The sequence below is a fragment of the Anopheles funestus genome, chromosome 3RL, assembly GCF_943734845.2.
Source record: "Anopheles funestus chromosome 3RL, idAnoFuneDA-416_04, whole genome shotgun sequence".
Classification (NCBI taxonomy): Eukaryota; Metazoa; Arthropoda; class Insecta; order Diptera; family Culicidae; genus Anopheles; species Anopheles funestus.
Genome location: NC_064599.1, coordinates 47,190,264 through 47,206,242, shown reverse-complemented (window position 1 = coordinate 47,206,242; position 15,979 = coordinate 47,190,264). Strand labels below are relative to the sequence as shown.

General features: G+C 46.4%; 1 protein-coding gene across 3 annotated transcripts; it reads right to left on the bottom strand.

Moving 5' to 3' along the window:
- Nucleotides 1-8,919: 8,919 nt before the first annotated feature.
- LOC125767787 (uncharacterized) lies at nucleotides 8,920-10,332 on the bottom strand. 3 transcript variants are annotated; one of them, XR_007418820.1, is made up of 3 exons: nucleotides 9,958-10,332; nucleotides 9,318-9,871; nucleotides 8,920-9,250 (listed from the first exon to the last, which is right to left on the bottom strand). XR_007418820.1 is itself a non-coding variant. In XM_049434686.1 (3 exons), exons 2-3 carry the CDS (start codon nucleotides 10,046-10,048, stop codon nucleotides 9,612-9,614), a joined length of 351 nt encoding a protein of 116 aa, XP_049290643.1. In that variant the 5' UTR covers nucleotides 10,049-10,071; nucleotides 10,137-10,332; the 3' UTR covers nucleotides 8,920-9,611. The 3 variants fall into 3 exon arrangements, 1 of the variants encoding a protein (XP_049290643.1); XM_049434686.1 differs by having other exon boundaries at nucleotides 8,920-9,871; nucleotides 9,958-10,071; nucleotides 10,137-10,332; XR_007418821.1 differs by having other exon boundaries at nucleotides 8,920-9,871; nucleotides 9,962-10,332.
- Between the last annotated feature and the right edge of the window lie 5,647 nt (nucleotides 10,333-15,979).

The window sequence follows — 15,979 nt, the reverse complement described above, 5'->3', positions numbered from 1 at the left end:
GTTTCTCTCCAAGGTTGTCTGGAAGGTTGGGTTCGAGGTACCCCAACCGAGAAACTCCCGTCGGATCTCCTCGAAGACCGCGCACTCGAAAAGCACGTGCACAACGGACTCCACCGAACCTGGACACCGTGGACATTCCGGGGTGGGGACAAAACCGCAGACATGTAGATACTCACGGAAGAAACCATGTCCCGTGAGCACCTGTGAAAGGTGAAAATCCACCTCTCCATGTCGTCGTCCCATCCAACGGTGCAGGTCCGGGATCATCTTGTGCGTCCATCTCAGGTAGCGTCTCGCAGATGGGCTTGTGGCAGCCCGCGTTAACCACCAACTGGACAGCCTGGACCGTTGATCTACCCTTCCGGAACCCGTACTGGTTCTCCGCCAGCCTCGGAGACTCCGGATCCTCGATGACGTTGTTGATCCGGTTCAGCAGCACCCGCTCGAATACCTTTCCCGGGTTGCTTAACAACAACACCGGTCGCACCGACAAAGGAAGCCCAGGCGGTTTGCCCGGCTTCGGCACCAGCGCTAGCTTCTGTCTCTTTCACTGCTCGGGGAAACGTCCGTTGTCCAGACACTCCGTGAACATCTCGCGGAAGACCTCCGGATGCTTCCGGATGGCGGTCGTTAAAGCGGCGTTCGTCAGGCCATCCAGACCTGGAGCCTTCCGCGGGTTGAGTGAGCTGGTGATGTCCAGCAGCTCCTGCGTTGAAAAAGTCCGAAGCGGTTCCTCCTCCACTCCATTCAAGTTGGCCGAACGACGAAGGCCACTCGACTGGAGGGTACTGAGGGAAGAGAGCAGAAACGATGCCCTCCAACACTGACGGGTCTCGCTCCCTCGCTGCCCAGCTTCCACGAAGGCGGCTAAGGACGGTCCCGCCTCGTCTTTCGCAAGCCCTTGGATCGTCTCGCTGTTGCTTGCTGTTGTTAATTGCCGTCTTCAGGCCGGCCCTCAACTGAAGGTAATCGCCGGCTGCGGCAATCTGCAGCACCTCGCTGGTGGCAGTCTCTAGACGATCTCTAGCCAGACGGCAATCCTCACATAGGGCCCCGATTGTTGGTGTCCACCAATATGCTGGATGACCCGAGTGGCCTTGAGACGGAAACACTCGCGACATTGTGCCATCGCAAGCCTCCGTCAGGACCTTCTCAAGGCTTTCGGCGTTGGTGACCCGTTCAGCACCACCAGTCCCAAGCTGTCGGCTAGATAGACCAGGGCCTCGCTCTTTGCGTTCGTGCGGCTGCTTCTCCAAGAACTGTGCCAGGCGTTGAAGTCACCCGCTATAACAACACGCAAGTGACCCCTAGCCAGCACCTCCACTCGATGTAGCATGTCCTCGAACTCCGGCACTCCTACTGAAGGCGACACGTAGCAACAGATGAATACGATGCCATTGATCCTGGCGGCCGCGATCCCGGACTGCGTCACGCAGATCACTTCCTGCACAGGATACGTTTCCGAGCTGGCAACGATGGCAACCCTCGCATCTCTGTGCACCACCCAGTTCCCGTTGTTCATGGGAACACTGTGCAGCTCCACCATCATCAGGACGTCGACCCTCTCGTCCCGCATCACATGTAGCGCGAGGTCTTGTGCGCATCTGCTCCTGTTGATGTTAATTTGGAACGTTTCCATTACGGTTTGTTGGGCCGAAAACAACTCCACAAGACGAGGAAGCTATGCGATGAGAGCCACCGCACCACAAGCACTTCACCTCCGCAGCGCAGCTCGCTGCCTTGTGCGTCGTGTCGCCGCACCGGATACACATCGCGGAACGGTCCGTTCCTTGGCACTGCACTGTCAGGTGCCCCCCTCTCGAGGCACTTGAAACAACGGATGCTCTCCAAGGCCACCTTCGGTGCTTCATGTACAACGCACATCGTGTGACCGAGCTCGATCCGCTTGCCCACCAGCTGATCCGCATCAGCGCGAGGAAGGCAAACGCGGGCGCGCTTCGTCATGTCCCGCCGTTCCCACACCGAAATGGTGGCTGCCAACGACTGCTTTCCAACCGCTGTGCACAACGTCGTACGGATATCCTCCTCCGTGGACACGTTGTCGATGCCGGACAGCAAAATTTCCGACATTTCTGTCCTGACGTTGATCGTGGCCCTTTCTCAAATTACCTCCTGCATCTTGTCGCGTACCGCTGCACTGTCAACATCACGATTGACCGTCAACAGCACGTGATAACGCGGAGTACGCTTGCCGATCCTGATCTGGCGCTAGTATTCCGACAACAGTGGGCTCGTTCGCAGCTGGATGTACACATCTCGATAGCCCTCACCCGAAGCAGGAATCACCTCGATCATGTCCGGGCGTCTGCGCTTCGGACGCTTCTGCTGCTCCTGCTGCTTCATATCCCACCGGAGCTGCTGGTGGTGGCCTTGCAATGGTTGGTGTCGCTGTTGCTGTTGCTGTCGGAGCTGGCCTGCCTGCCGATGGACTTGCTGGCTTGGCTGCTGCTGCTGCTACGTTCGCGCTCCTCCCCGACGACGCTCGTTACGCCCTTTGCCACGTACAACTTCGACCCATGAAGCCTCAGGTTGCACGTTGCTCGTTGCAGCGTTCTGTGCGAAGGCCAAAGCAACTGGTTCCGCCTCACGCTGAGCAGATTGACTCTGTTCCCGTTGCTTTTGCCGCGGAAGTTGCGGCCACTGTTGCTGCTGTTCTTCTTGCTGCCGATGCCGCCACTGCTGCTGCAGCTGTTCCTCCTGCTGCTGCTGATGATGTTGCTGCTGCTGCTGCTGATGATGATGATGTTGCTGCTGCTGCTGCTGCGGATGTGGCTGGCTGGAAATATTTCCAGTCATTAGCCGTTGCAGCTCCTCCCTGTTCTTGCATGCGTCTTCACGCAACCACGCTGTGCGCTGCTTCATTTCTTCTCGCAGCGCTTTCTCCCGCCGAAGGGAATCCTCCCTACACTCCCGAAGCAACCTCTCCCAGCCCTCCGAGGAGTTCGTCTGCTGCAATTGCAGCCGAAGAGCGGTCACTTGCTTTTGGAGAACCTTCATTCGCTCAAGGATCTCCTTCTTCTCCTCTCGCTCCTTCTCCAGCTGTTGGCGCAGTTCCTCCGCCTCGCTTGGCCGCTTGACGAGTCCCGTGCTCCCTCGAGCACTCGTCAGCACAACGACGGGCTTCTTCGTTGCCACGTTCATCGGGTTAGCTCCATCAATGGAACCCGTCCGTGACCTCAAGGCCCGTGCCGTCGTCTCCATTACTGCCCAATCCGCATATCTTGATATCGATGTGAAGCCTTGCCAAAGATCGCGTTTGTTGACAAAAGATTAAAAATTCCACCCCACCCAACTTGAGAAGACGGGTGGGTGGGTGGAGGTGGCAAATGTCTCAAAAATTCTGTCCTTGTCTCTTCTGTCTAACGCACTGCCCCGTAGAATTTTCCGACGAAAATTCGATTTTTCCCGCTGCTTTCTACAATTTATACCAGTATTTTAGCGAATTTTCAAACCCCCCCTTTCCTCTGCGGCTCTTCGTGTATCTAATCATGGTCCAATGTTATCTAACAAATAGACAAAAATGGCTTTTGTCACTCGGAAATTATCAACAAAGCTAAAATGAAACAAATGACTATTGAACTACGCTTGAAATAATTATTTTCGACTTTATTCACACATCGTCGGGAATACTAAGAGGATCTATATCGTTGCGTAAATTTTTTCGAAGTACCTTCAATTTTCTCTTTTTTTCTGCTTCAGGATCCACGGGAAAACGAATAAAATTCATTGTTAGTACTGATCTGGTTGTAGCGAAGTTCAAAAAATTGTTATATTTGTTCACAAAACGTAAGACTTTCCCATCTGCACCAAATGACAACCAACTTCGCCTTTCAACATTGTTTATAACTGCATGTTCAAATATTCTCATATACACTGCTATTTAGTGTTTTGCGGCTCGGTGGTACATGTGGAATTGGCAAGGAAGGATCTGATATTAAATCCCAATCGTCAAGGAAAGTCAGAAATGCCTCCTGAAGTAGCAGAAAAGAAGAAGAGCCATAAAAAATAAGAAAAATTGCTTAGATTGGGAATATCATTTGGATTAAGCATGGCAATAATTTAAGAATTTTCAGTTAATCAACGATATTCTCTAATCACAGCTCTAATAATACCACCGAATCAAGATTGAACACTCTAAATGTTTGCATTAATTACAAAAGGCATGTTTAATGGCAAAGCTAGGTTTGCCGGGTAAGCTAGTATAAGTATAGAAACCTTGGCAAGTCTGACATGTTTCAAAACAAATGTTCAAGTTGTTTTATCTATTGAAACAGTGTAGCTAAAACGATGTAATGTGTTTTCAAGTCTGAAAAAGTTGTTTATTACGAATTCTGTGTTGTTTATGTCATTCTAAAGCTTGTTGTATGGGCTGATAAACCCTGTAAGCTTGCGAGTCTGATCACATCCTTTGACGAATTTTTTGACTGCTCAAACTATGCCACCATTGACCATGCCACTGACGATTTCTCGAAGTTTATGAGTGTCGCGCACACGAAAGTGTCTTTCGGAGCAGCAGCTTAAGACAGGCACAGTACCCGCCGACCTAAGCACAATAATACATTCCTCTAATAATACGGTAATAATACGGATTAGAGACCTAGTTTTACCATGTTGAAAAGAGTTACCGGATTCGAATTCTATATACATTTTCGGATACACATTTTACGTTGTTGAAAATTGGTGTTACGGTGTTGAGCTGGCCTGAGAAACCCTGTAAAAGCAGCTTTTGATAGTGTGTCTCACACTATTTTACTCGCCAAGCTCAACAGACTAGGACTACCAGAGCTCATGGTGACATGGTTGGGTTCATATCTGAACGATCGGTCATATTAAAGCTGGGCCCACATCTGTCAAGATCTTTACACGCATCCTCAGGCGTTCCTCAGGGCAGTAATTTAGGGCCATTGCTGTTCATACTGTTTATTAATGGTGCTTCCTGAAGAGAATCACCTTCGGTACGCCGATGACGCTAAAATCTTCCGACACTTCCGTAAGCCCGAGCACCATCTTCTGCTACAGTCATTCCTGCGTGAGTTCGACTCCTGGTGTAAGAGTAATGCTGTAAGAGTAATTGCATCAAGGATCTAGGTTTGTTAATAGACTCAAGACTCTTCTTCGAGCAACAGCTTGACCATGCAGTTACGAAATGCGGCCAACTATTAGGACTCGCTAACATGACACGTGAGCTTAGTGACTCTATTTGTACCAAGACGCTGTACTGCTCGTTGATTCGCTCGTTGATGAAGTATGCAAGTATAGTATGGTGGCCTGCATCGACCCGGAGATGGCGCGGCTCGAGTCGATTCAACGTAGGGCAACGCGATTCGCGCCGCGTTCCTTGGATCAACGCACGGAGTGCAATACTAGGTGCTTACTGCTCGGGTTGCCGCTGCTCGAGGACCGCATAATGAAAGCTAGACTTAGCTTCATTATTGGACTCCTGAATGGATCCATCGACTGCCCACCGCTGCTTTCTTCTGCTTCTTCTACGTACCAGCCAGGACGCTGCGAGCTCGTGCTATGTTAGCCACCACGAATCCACGGACCTCCTTCGGCTCTCGTGACCCGCTGGTTCGTATGTGTCGACTTCTGAACACAGTGGAAGTTGCATATAAAGCAGGCACTACAGCAGCCGAATTGGCCGCGCGTATTAGCGTCTTGCGTGTAATTAGCTCTAACCTTTAGTGCCACAGTTTGTTTTGTGTCAATTTGTCTATTTATTTAAAGTGTATGTCCAATAAGTTGCTGTGCGAAAGTTTTGTGAAATGTACTGTCCACGTTAATTAATTATATACACATAATGTTCGTGCCTTTATGTGTTTAGTTTGGGATGTTCGGTCGGAGGGAATAACGCGATATTCGGATGGGCTTTTTGTGCAGATGTCTTACTCGGTTGAAGTACTGAATGCAAGAGAGCGTTTATTCGTCGTGTTCGTCCGAGGAACATAAGGACGAGTTCCTTATGCGTTGTGTTTACGCCCACGTGTCGGGAGCTTACAATTTGTGCTGCTATCGAACAGATTCCTAATTTATAGCATCGAGCTGATTGTTTGCTGCTGTCGAGCAGTTCCCTACATCACTCCCCCCTTTAATAAATTAATAACATTGCGGTATTGTTGTCGCGCGACCAAATCGTGTGGTGTACGTTTTTTTGTCGGTCACTTTCTGGGAGAGGATCTTGTTGCGCGATGTTTTGGTCCAATGCGTCTATGTATGCAGCCTTCACACGATCGATCGATACTTCTACGTTTCTACCTCTAACACAAACAACGAAAGTCTTATCTTTTTTGTTAGTTATCCTAAACGGTCCGTCGTAAGGAGGTGTTAGTGTCGGTCGCACGGCATCGATGCGTAGCCACACATGCGTACATGATTTAATTTCTGCTTGGATAAACGGGATGTTTTTGTTATGATGCTGAGTTTGTGTTGCTTTAGTCTGGCTCATTACTTGTTTTAGATTATCTACATATTCTTGTGTTGCGCCTGTTTGCGTTCTACTAGTATCGAAAAATTCACCGGTCAAACGAAGTGTTGTTCCGTACGTAAACTCTGCTACGGTTGAACCTATGTCCCTTTTTACTGTGGATCGCAAACCTAGTAATGCGAGTGGTAATGCTACAGTCCATCGCGTACGGTTGTGGCACATTAATTCGGATTTTAGTTGTCGGTGTTCTCTTTCTATTTGGCCATTAGCTTGCGGGTGATACGGTGTTGTTCGTAAGTGATCTATTCCTAATGCTCTGAATATATTTTTGAAAAGTTCAGATTCGAACTGTCTGCCCTGGTCAGTTGTAACTTTCGCGGGCACGCCGAATCTGGATATCCAGTGCGTAACGAACGCTTTGGTTACGGTCTCGGCTGTCATATTAGGAAGTGGTATCGCTATATTAGGAAGTGGTATAGCTATATTAGGAAGTGGTAACACAATTTTTGAGCGAAGTAAAAAGGCGTTTTATTACAATTAATAATGCGTCGACGTGCAACAGTAACACGCCGCGCTAGCGATGGATAATGTTCGTTCAGATTACGCATCTTTCCTTACTGCGGTCCACGATGCAATAGGATTCATTACGCATTTGTTCTTTGATTTGCACGCTAGGCTAGAGGATCAACCATCCCGCTCATACTAGCAGTGATTGACCGGGCAGCCACCCACCCACACGGAAGCGAGCGTATCGGCCCACGCAGAAGGTGTTAGGGGGGTATTCTACCGCCAGTTCTAAATAAACATTTGATTAATTAAATTAAATTAAATTAATTTTTTTTTGTTCGGGCACATTCTGTCAGCGACAGTAATTGCATTTAGGCTTCTATAATCCCCACATGGTCTCCACTTCCCGTTCGCCTTTTTAACCAGGTGCAAAGGGCTAGCCCAGCAGCTCTTGGATGGTTTACAAATACCATTTTCAGTGAGGAAATCGAATTCTGCCTTCGTTTCGCGTAGTCTTTCTGGGACCAAACGACGTGGGCGACAAAAGACAGACGGGTGGACCGGTGGTAATTATTTGGTGCGCAACGTTTGTGTTGACCAGCTTATGCTTGTTGTCTATTATTGTGATATCTTTGTATTCATTTAGTGGTTGTGAAAAGCTATCGTATGTATAGCAGGTGGCTACATGGGCTGGTAGAGTGTTAGTGACGAATGACTTATTTTTAATTAGCTTGTGAGCTGTGATATCTACTAGTAGATCGAAGTGCTTTAAAAAATCAGCTCCGATAATGTGTGAATCTACGTCTGCTATAGTGAAAGGCCATGTAAATGGTTGGTTAAGACCGATATCTAAAGTAAGATTCGTAGTGCCGTACGTACCGATTGAGCTACCATTCGCGGCGAAAAGTTTCCTGGCTGGCATCGGATTCATTCTGTCCTTGTATGAGGGTGGTATAACTGAAATCTCCGCGCCGGTGTCGATCAGGAACTTGTTGTTGGTTCTGCTGTCGTTCACGTATATTCGCTCGATGATTTCTGCCTTACCGGGGTTCAGCTTGATGCTGGTGCTAGACGTGTTTAGTGTTGTGGTCGTGTGTTATAGCTGGTGCTGACTGGTGCTGGAGACTGGTGACTGGTATACCTGGTTCGGCTGTGCCGGTGAAAGTTGCGCAATCGGGATGTGTGGTGGAACATCGAAATAGAGAAACGCACTATTTTTTTCGGGAGTAAACTGGGAGATGCTCGTCGAAAAAAATACATTTAGTCTGTAGACGAACTGAAATTATTAACCCTGATTAGCTTTATATCCCTGGCGGCACAAAATCGTTAAAAGTACTACGATTAGGACAATTACAAGGTATACGTTTAGGGGTACTGATAAGAAGACCTATTCGTACAATTCCAGCTGTCAAAAGGCATTGCGACGGTTGTCATTATTTTTCACGGTGTATAGTTGCAATAAATTTGACAAGATATATAATTATTTTTTGAAAAAATATATATATCTTTTTAGACATTTGTTTCATATGTATCTATTGTAGAGCTCCTTTAATGTGCTTTTGTAGAGCTCTTAGCACCGTTTCACTGGTGTGCTATTTATATCCCTATCTTATCTGAGTTGTATTTGATCCGCGGTCTTCTGAGGTAAAGATTCATGGTCCTTCGCGTACGGGCATTGGTATGTTGATTGATGACCAATAATTTTCTCGGTTTTAACTACTTGCAGGTGGTTTGGAAAATGAAACGCATGTCGATCGATCTGAATGATAAATCCAACAGCAAACGCTTGTTAGTTGATGGACCAAAAGCCACAAATATCATAATATTAAAATAAAAGTGCAAATATCATCCGCTAATCAGCAACAAAAATCAAATCGGCACCGGCATCAAATCGTTCACGCAACCTCTTGATAAGTTTACCAAAAGGATGGGAACACGGTCCGGCACCAAATGATCCGCGGCTCGTCACCGTCAATATTCCAAAAGGATGGACACAAGGGCAAGCCGCAGAATCTGTTTCCCTTCACAGGAACAGGGACAAATGCTATTCGTTCCTATTCTGCATGCTTTAAAATAAAATGAAATTAGACTTACAGTTTACAACATATTCTTGAGTTAATTTCTTTCACAACATTTTAATAAATACGCTTGTTTTTAATAATATTAACAATTTCTTTATAAACGAGACATAGATGCAGGCGATCTGCTACCACAATATCTTCTATCTATTCTTAGAGCTGTGTTTGCCGACGGTGCAACATTTCAAACATCCATGTTTTGCGTTGAAATACATGACACCTAAAATTAGAAATATGATTCAACAATAATTATGCTGTAAGTTAAATAAAGCAACGAAACAACTTACCTTTATAGTAAGCTCTTGCCAGGACATTGCATATAAATGCGCGCAAGGTCACACTAACTACTGTGCTGTGCAGCCGTTGATCGTGCAGCCGTTTATGGCCAACAAAATTCACTCAAGGCGACTTACCAAGCAAAGTCTTACTCTATTGTAGAAATATCTGCCACCTTCAATTGCATTGATATCCAAAGGTGTTCGTGAAATCTACAACACTGTCCGTGCATCTTTCGGTAAATGTTTGTAGATGGCAAGCTCATGAAAGTATTCGAGCATCATGTTTACCGCTGATCGCGATTATTATGTAGTGAGCGCCCTATACTGCAAAGCTTCTTTCAATTCCACGTTCCGAAACTGAGACACTCCACCGGATGATATTTTCTCTTCATCATCATCATCGTCTTGATCATCATTGCCTTCATAATCAGCTTGACTCAGCCAATCATTGTCTTCGTCGAGATACGATGCTTCAAACGTGTTGTCGGTATAACGATCCGGTGTTTCAATAATCGGAACAACATCGATTGTTTGATTGTCTTCTGTGTCTTCTGTATGGTTGTCTGAAACGGACGGCATAAAATTGTATTCTTTAACACAGCGAAGAGCTACGAAATCATTCGTTTCTTTCGTTCCTGTAATTACTTACCGACATGTAAACAATCAACCGTAGAATCAGGGTCAGCATTTTCGGATTCTTGTTCAGCAGACTTTTCCAAAGCTTCCCTTCGAGCCGACATTTTGTACAGTTGACCCGTAACACCTAATTTATGAAAATGCGAAGAGTTACGTTTCATTTTCATATATTTTGTTTCAAAAAACACTAACCAAACCAGATTGTTCACAACGATTGCAGAATGTTTATGTAGTTTTGGACACCAAATCACGCTAGGTACAAAACCACACAAGGCAAATATACGATGACAACATGTCGACACACACACTCGTGGCGACGCACATATCCACACACGAGAAGCATAGGCTGATCGGTTTGACAGCTAGCCTATTCGTACAATCTGGATGCCAGGGATACATCTTGACGATCATTTTGACATATGTCATTTGAAAAAGCAATAGGAAGAAGAATAAAGAAATTAAGAACCCTGGTAACACGCGGAAAAACCTCGCTCCGAATATTACCATAAAAACCGTCCGAAAACCCCTAAAATCCACTTAGTGGTTTACAAGTCTATGGATCGCTGGGATGTTCCTTCTAGCAATTCTCTGCCTTGTTTACATTACGATAGTGGAACCAACAGATCCAGCGTCGTGGAGCTCGTGATGGTGTTCGTAAGACGTTGGTTTTCCAACGGCAGAAAAAAATCTGACTCCAGATCAGAAGGTTGCGTGTTCAAATCACGTCGGGGTCACCAGTTATGGGAATATTGTTGCTTCGTGGGCAACGGAGTAACAAAATTTGATTTTTACGCTAGTTTGAGCACTTTATTTAGCTAACGGCAATTTAGCTTTCGTCGGTCTAATTTGGTAGGATTTAGGTTTTTGCTTGGGTCGCTTTTAAAACGTATTCTCTTTGCGTTCTACTTTGCTACTAACCTTTACCGATCAGCTGACCTGGCGCCAGGCGCTTCTGACCTTTGTAGCCCTGATTGACCTATTTTCTTATTCGTCCTGCGTTAATGCATCCCTTCTACTCGCTCTAACGCAGCTCTTATCTCTCGTTCACTACGTAGTCAGCGCCATCTAGCGCCCAATAGCACGATCGTGGATGTATCGAATGGATGGTTAGATCAACTCGATCACCCGATGACAGCCGGTAGAACAACAACCGGTTGTCAATCTCCGCAATAATATTGTGCCAACATTCCCCACCACGTGAACACATCTGCCTGCACGAATTTGTTGTTCACTATTGTTGTCCCTACTTTGCGGTAGTGTTATGCGTTTGTTGTTCGCTATCTAGCTCCGCTTTTATCACCGCTAGTTTAACCGTCGGGCGTTTCAATATTTTGCCTGTAGCAGTGCGTACCGCTACTTGTCTTACCGTCCCATCGCTTCCCGGAAAAATTTCCTCCACTATCGCGCTCGGCCACTCTTTCCTGGGACCTTCCGTTATAAACACTAAATCTCCTACTTTTAGCTGTTCGCATCGAGCTACCCACTTCGTACGCTTGTTGAGCGTTGGAACGTATTTCTTCAGCCAACGTTGCCACATAGCCTCGGCAAGAACGACAGCTCGTTGATAGCTACTACGTAGAGCTACTGCTGGTTCCGGTGTTGCCCGCAGCTTTTCTTTTCTTCCAGCCGAGCTGCCTAAAAGAAAATGATTCGGAGTTAGCGCTTTCTGTTCTGACGATGTGTGGGGCATGTATGTAAGTGGTCGTGAAATAATTAAACTTTCTACTTCGATCAACACTGTGGTTAATATGTCGTCGTTCAACCTTCTTCCATCATCCAACGCTTTCAAACCTTCCTTCACGCTCCGCACCAGGCGTTTCCAAACCCCACCCATGTGGGGGCCGAGGGAGGATTAAAGGTCTACGTAGTTTCCGCATCCGTAAAGGTAGTTACACAGGCGAGATGCACGTCCGATATTTGTTTTTTCAGCTCGTTACTAGCCCCTTGGAAATTTGGTCCATTGTCGGAAAACATTTCGGCAGGAGGTCCTCTTCTACTCACGAACCTCTTGATCGCCATGATACATGATTCCGTTGAAAGGCTATATGCAACTTCAAGATGGACCGCACTGTTACTAGACAGGTGAAGACAGCCACATATCGCTTTTCATTCCGCCGTGCGTTAGTAACGTCTATTGGACCGAGGTAATCTACTCCTACGTTGGTGAATGGACGTATATATGGTGTAAGTCGTTGCGCTGGTAGTTGACCCATTCGAGGATTCTGTGACTTACACTTCCTTATTTTGCAGCGTTGGCAGGCTTTCGTGACTTTATCGACAGCTGATCGTAAACTAGGTATGTAAAACCGTTGCCGGACTTCGTTGACTACTGTTTCTCGATTAGCGTGCCCGTATCGGTCGTGCTAGTCTTTCAACATTAGAGTTGTAATGTTATGTTGAGCTGAAAGAATTATCGGGAACCTTGCATCGAATGGTATGTATGTTAGCGGCGTTTGCGGTGCGGCCATCCATTCTAATTATTCCTAACTCATCTAGAAACGGGTCAAGATTATAGAGAGGGCTTGTGCGTCTTACTTCAGGGATTGCTTCCTTACTTTTATCACCTTTCTTAAGGGCGTCAAGTTCTCTTTGATAGAATTCCTCTTGTACCATCTGAAAGAGAAGCATTTCTGCGCGTTTATACTCGTCTGATTCGATTGGTACAACGCTTGCACATACGTTTCCCTTGATGAGTCTCGATTGCTTGCCATTGGCTCTAAGGGTTCGTATTGGTATCCCTTTTCCTTTTAGTCGGCAATTTGTGACGAACCCTTGTACCAATGCTACCGTCCGCAGCAAGACTTTCCATTTGGAAAAGCGGGTTGTGTCTATAAGAGGAACTCCGGGAAACGATACTGAGTGAGTGAGCATTGGTAATTTTCTCTCCTCCATCGTGGATGTCAAAGGTTTTTGCTCTGGCCAGCGTTCCTTAGGATGGTAGAGAAATGATGGGCCATTTAACCATCTCCCTTGGGCATCAATTTCCGTGTCTTTGTTCAACTTAGTCAGACAATCGGCTGGGTTTTCTCTTGTCGGGACGTATCTCCAGTTGCACGATTCAGTGAGTGTACGTTTTTCTCCTACCCGATAAGCCACGTACTGCTTGAATTCGCGAGGAGGCGACCTTACCCAAGAGAGAACGACTTCAGAATCCGTGTGGATGTACGTTTCCTTTATGTTGAGGTCATGGTTTTCGCAAATGGTGTGCATCAGTCTCGCACCAAGCACTGCTGCCTGTAGTTCAAGCCTCGGTACCGTTAGATGTTTCATAGGAGCTACCTTACTTTGTGACATCACTAACGCGCAGCGAACTCCGTCTGCCGTTTCCAGTCGGAAGTATGCAACACAACCGTACCCTTGCTAGCTAGCGTCCGTAAATACGTGTAGTTGAATCGCTTCTTGCGGGATAGAGGATGCATCTCTGAAGTACCATCGTGGTATTTTTAGTTGGAAAATATTTGGTAGCATGGCGATCCATTTCTTCCATTTGGCATATTCGTTGTCACCCATCTGCTCATCCCAGTCAACGCACCTTCGCCAAAGATCTTGCATTAGTAAGCGTCCGTGTATTAATGTTGGAGCTAATATTCCCAAATGGTCAAAAAGGCTCATGATCACCCTCAATTAGTGTTGTGCTTAATGAATTTTCTGAATTGAATCATTCATATGAATCTTCTATGAAGAATCATTCAATTCATGAGTCGACTCCCAACAGATTCATGAACCTTCGAAGATTCATGAGTCCTCAAAAATTCATGAATCGTCGAAGATTCATGTTTTTGCGTATTCTTTACGCATCTTGATTTCTTCTTCTTGTTCGGCTAGAACGGCCTGGCCGTATCAAGACTTATACGCAAAATCATGAATCTTTGAGGATTCATAAATTTTCCAGAATTTATGGATCTTCTAGAACTCATGGATCTTCAAGGATTCCTGAATCTTCGAAAATTCCTGAATCTTCGAAGATTCATGAATCTTTGAGAATTCATGAATGTTTTAGGATGCATGAATCTTTGAGAATGCATGAAACTTTGACATTCGGATTCAGAATCATTCATTCAGTTCAAAGATTCCGGTAAAAGGAATTTACCGTCGACTACGTAGGGAATTAAATCTTTATGCCATGTTGAGGTGAATTGAAAAACGTCCTCCACTGGGTCCCAAACCATTCCAAGCACTGTAGTTTCAGTTGCGTTTTCCGTGCGCTTGAACGCAATTGGGTCTTGTTTGTTGTTAGACTCTTCCAAACTTCTAAGTAGAGTGGGGTCGTTGCTTATCCAGTTGCGCATATTAAATCCTGCTTGGGAATGGATGAACCTGACTTGCTTTGCTCGTTCGATTGCCTCCTCTTTCGAGTCGCAGCTGTCGAAATAATCGTCCATGTACGTGGAACGTTTTATGGCGGCTGCAGCAATCGGATACTTAGCCGCGTGTTTATCAGCGTTTCGATGCATTATGTACTGTGCTGAGCAGGGCGAACAAGTTGCACCAAATGTAGCGGCATCCATTAGATAGACATCCGGATCGTTTTCCTTGTTGAAGCGGAATAAAAATCGCTGGCTATGGGTGTCTTCGTTGTGAATTCGAATTTGGTGAAACATCTTCTCTATATCACCATATATCTCTGCCTGAATATACTTAATACCCCTGGTAACGTAACAAGCAAGTCTGGCCCTTTTAACAGTTGCGAGTCTAGCGAGATGCCCTTTACTATTGCTGCTGCATCCCACACTAAACGCTTTTTGGATGGTTTTTTAGGATGCGACACTATTTTTAACGGGAGGTACCATACTTTCTTTTGGTCTACTGATTCGAGCTCAACAGGCGAGGCTTTATGAGCATAACCCTTTTGGAAAATAATCACTAATCTGTTGATGTACTTTTCTCTTCAGGTCTGGATCCTTCTCCAACTTCCTTTCCAGAGCAAACAGTCGTTTCAAAGCCATCGGTTTGCTATCAGGAAAACGAATATCGCCACTTTTCCAGAGTAGACCTGTTGTGAACCTGTTGCCGATTTTAACTGATGAATTCTGTAAAATTGTTTTGGCTCTGGCTATATCGGTTGGTTCTGGAATCGGGCCAACGTACGTTCCGATGTCTTCTAACATGAATTGTTGGCATCATTTCATTCAGTTCACGATTGAAGTCTTCAGTTGGTGTTCCCTCTTCGCGAGGCTCTTCGCGGGAAAGCTTCGCGAGGTTTGTCGCGGGAACGCTTTGCGGGCATTATTTCGTGAGAGCTTGTGGCTAAAACAGATGCACCGTGGAGCTCGCTTGCCGAGTGTTGAGTGGTTCTCTCCTCCACGTTTACTCCCTCATCGCGACTGTTTTCGCGGGAGTGTTCGTTAAGGAAGAAGAGAAGACCGCTATCTGTTCCCTCTTCGCGGTTGTTATCGCGGAAACATTCCTCCTCACTACTCGAAATCCGATGGATCCCTAACACTGCTTTACCAGCACTCACTTGGTTCGGACCGTAAATAGCCCAGCCTAGGCTCCTCACTGCAATCGGTTCGTCGGGTCGGCCGTATCGTGTCTCCGAAGGTCTTATCAGATCGACATCTTGAAGACCGATCATCAGGGTTGGTTTCGCGTCCTCCAGTGGTGTAGGTGGCAAGTGTGCAAAAGAACTTATCAGTGAAGTATATACACGTTTATTTTTGCACGGAAGACTCAGCTCCGCTATATTATAGCGCCGCTCCTCCCCTCTCGCCAATATCTCGAAGTTCACACGCCGTGATGTGCCCTCCGTCCACGTCACATTGGCTGTCCAGCGTAGTGGTTCCATCTCCCCGTTCATCTTCAGCTTAGCAGCCAGGCCATCTTTCACCAGTGTAATGGATCCAGAAAATGGTCCAGAAAAGCGAAGGTGTCAACGCTAAGTCCACTATTGTGGACCGTAACTGGCACGATACGAAAAATCACAGGTTGTCTCTCGTGATGGTGGGCTTGGTGGTGAGCTTCTTTTGACGACCCCCCTTGGTCGTGTAGCAGAGTGTTGTGTCGTTCCTTACAGCCTTCCGCTTGGCATAAAAACC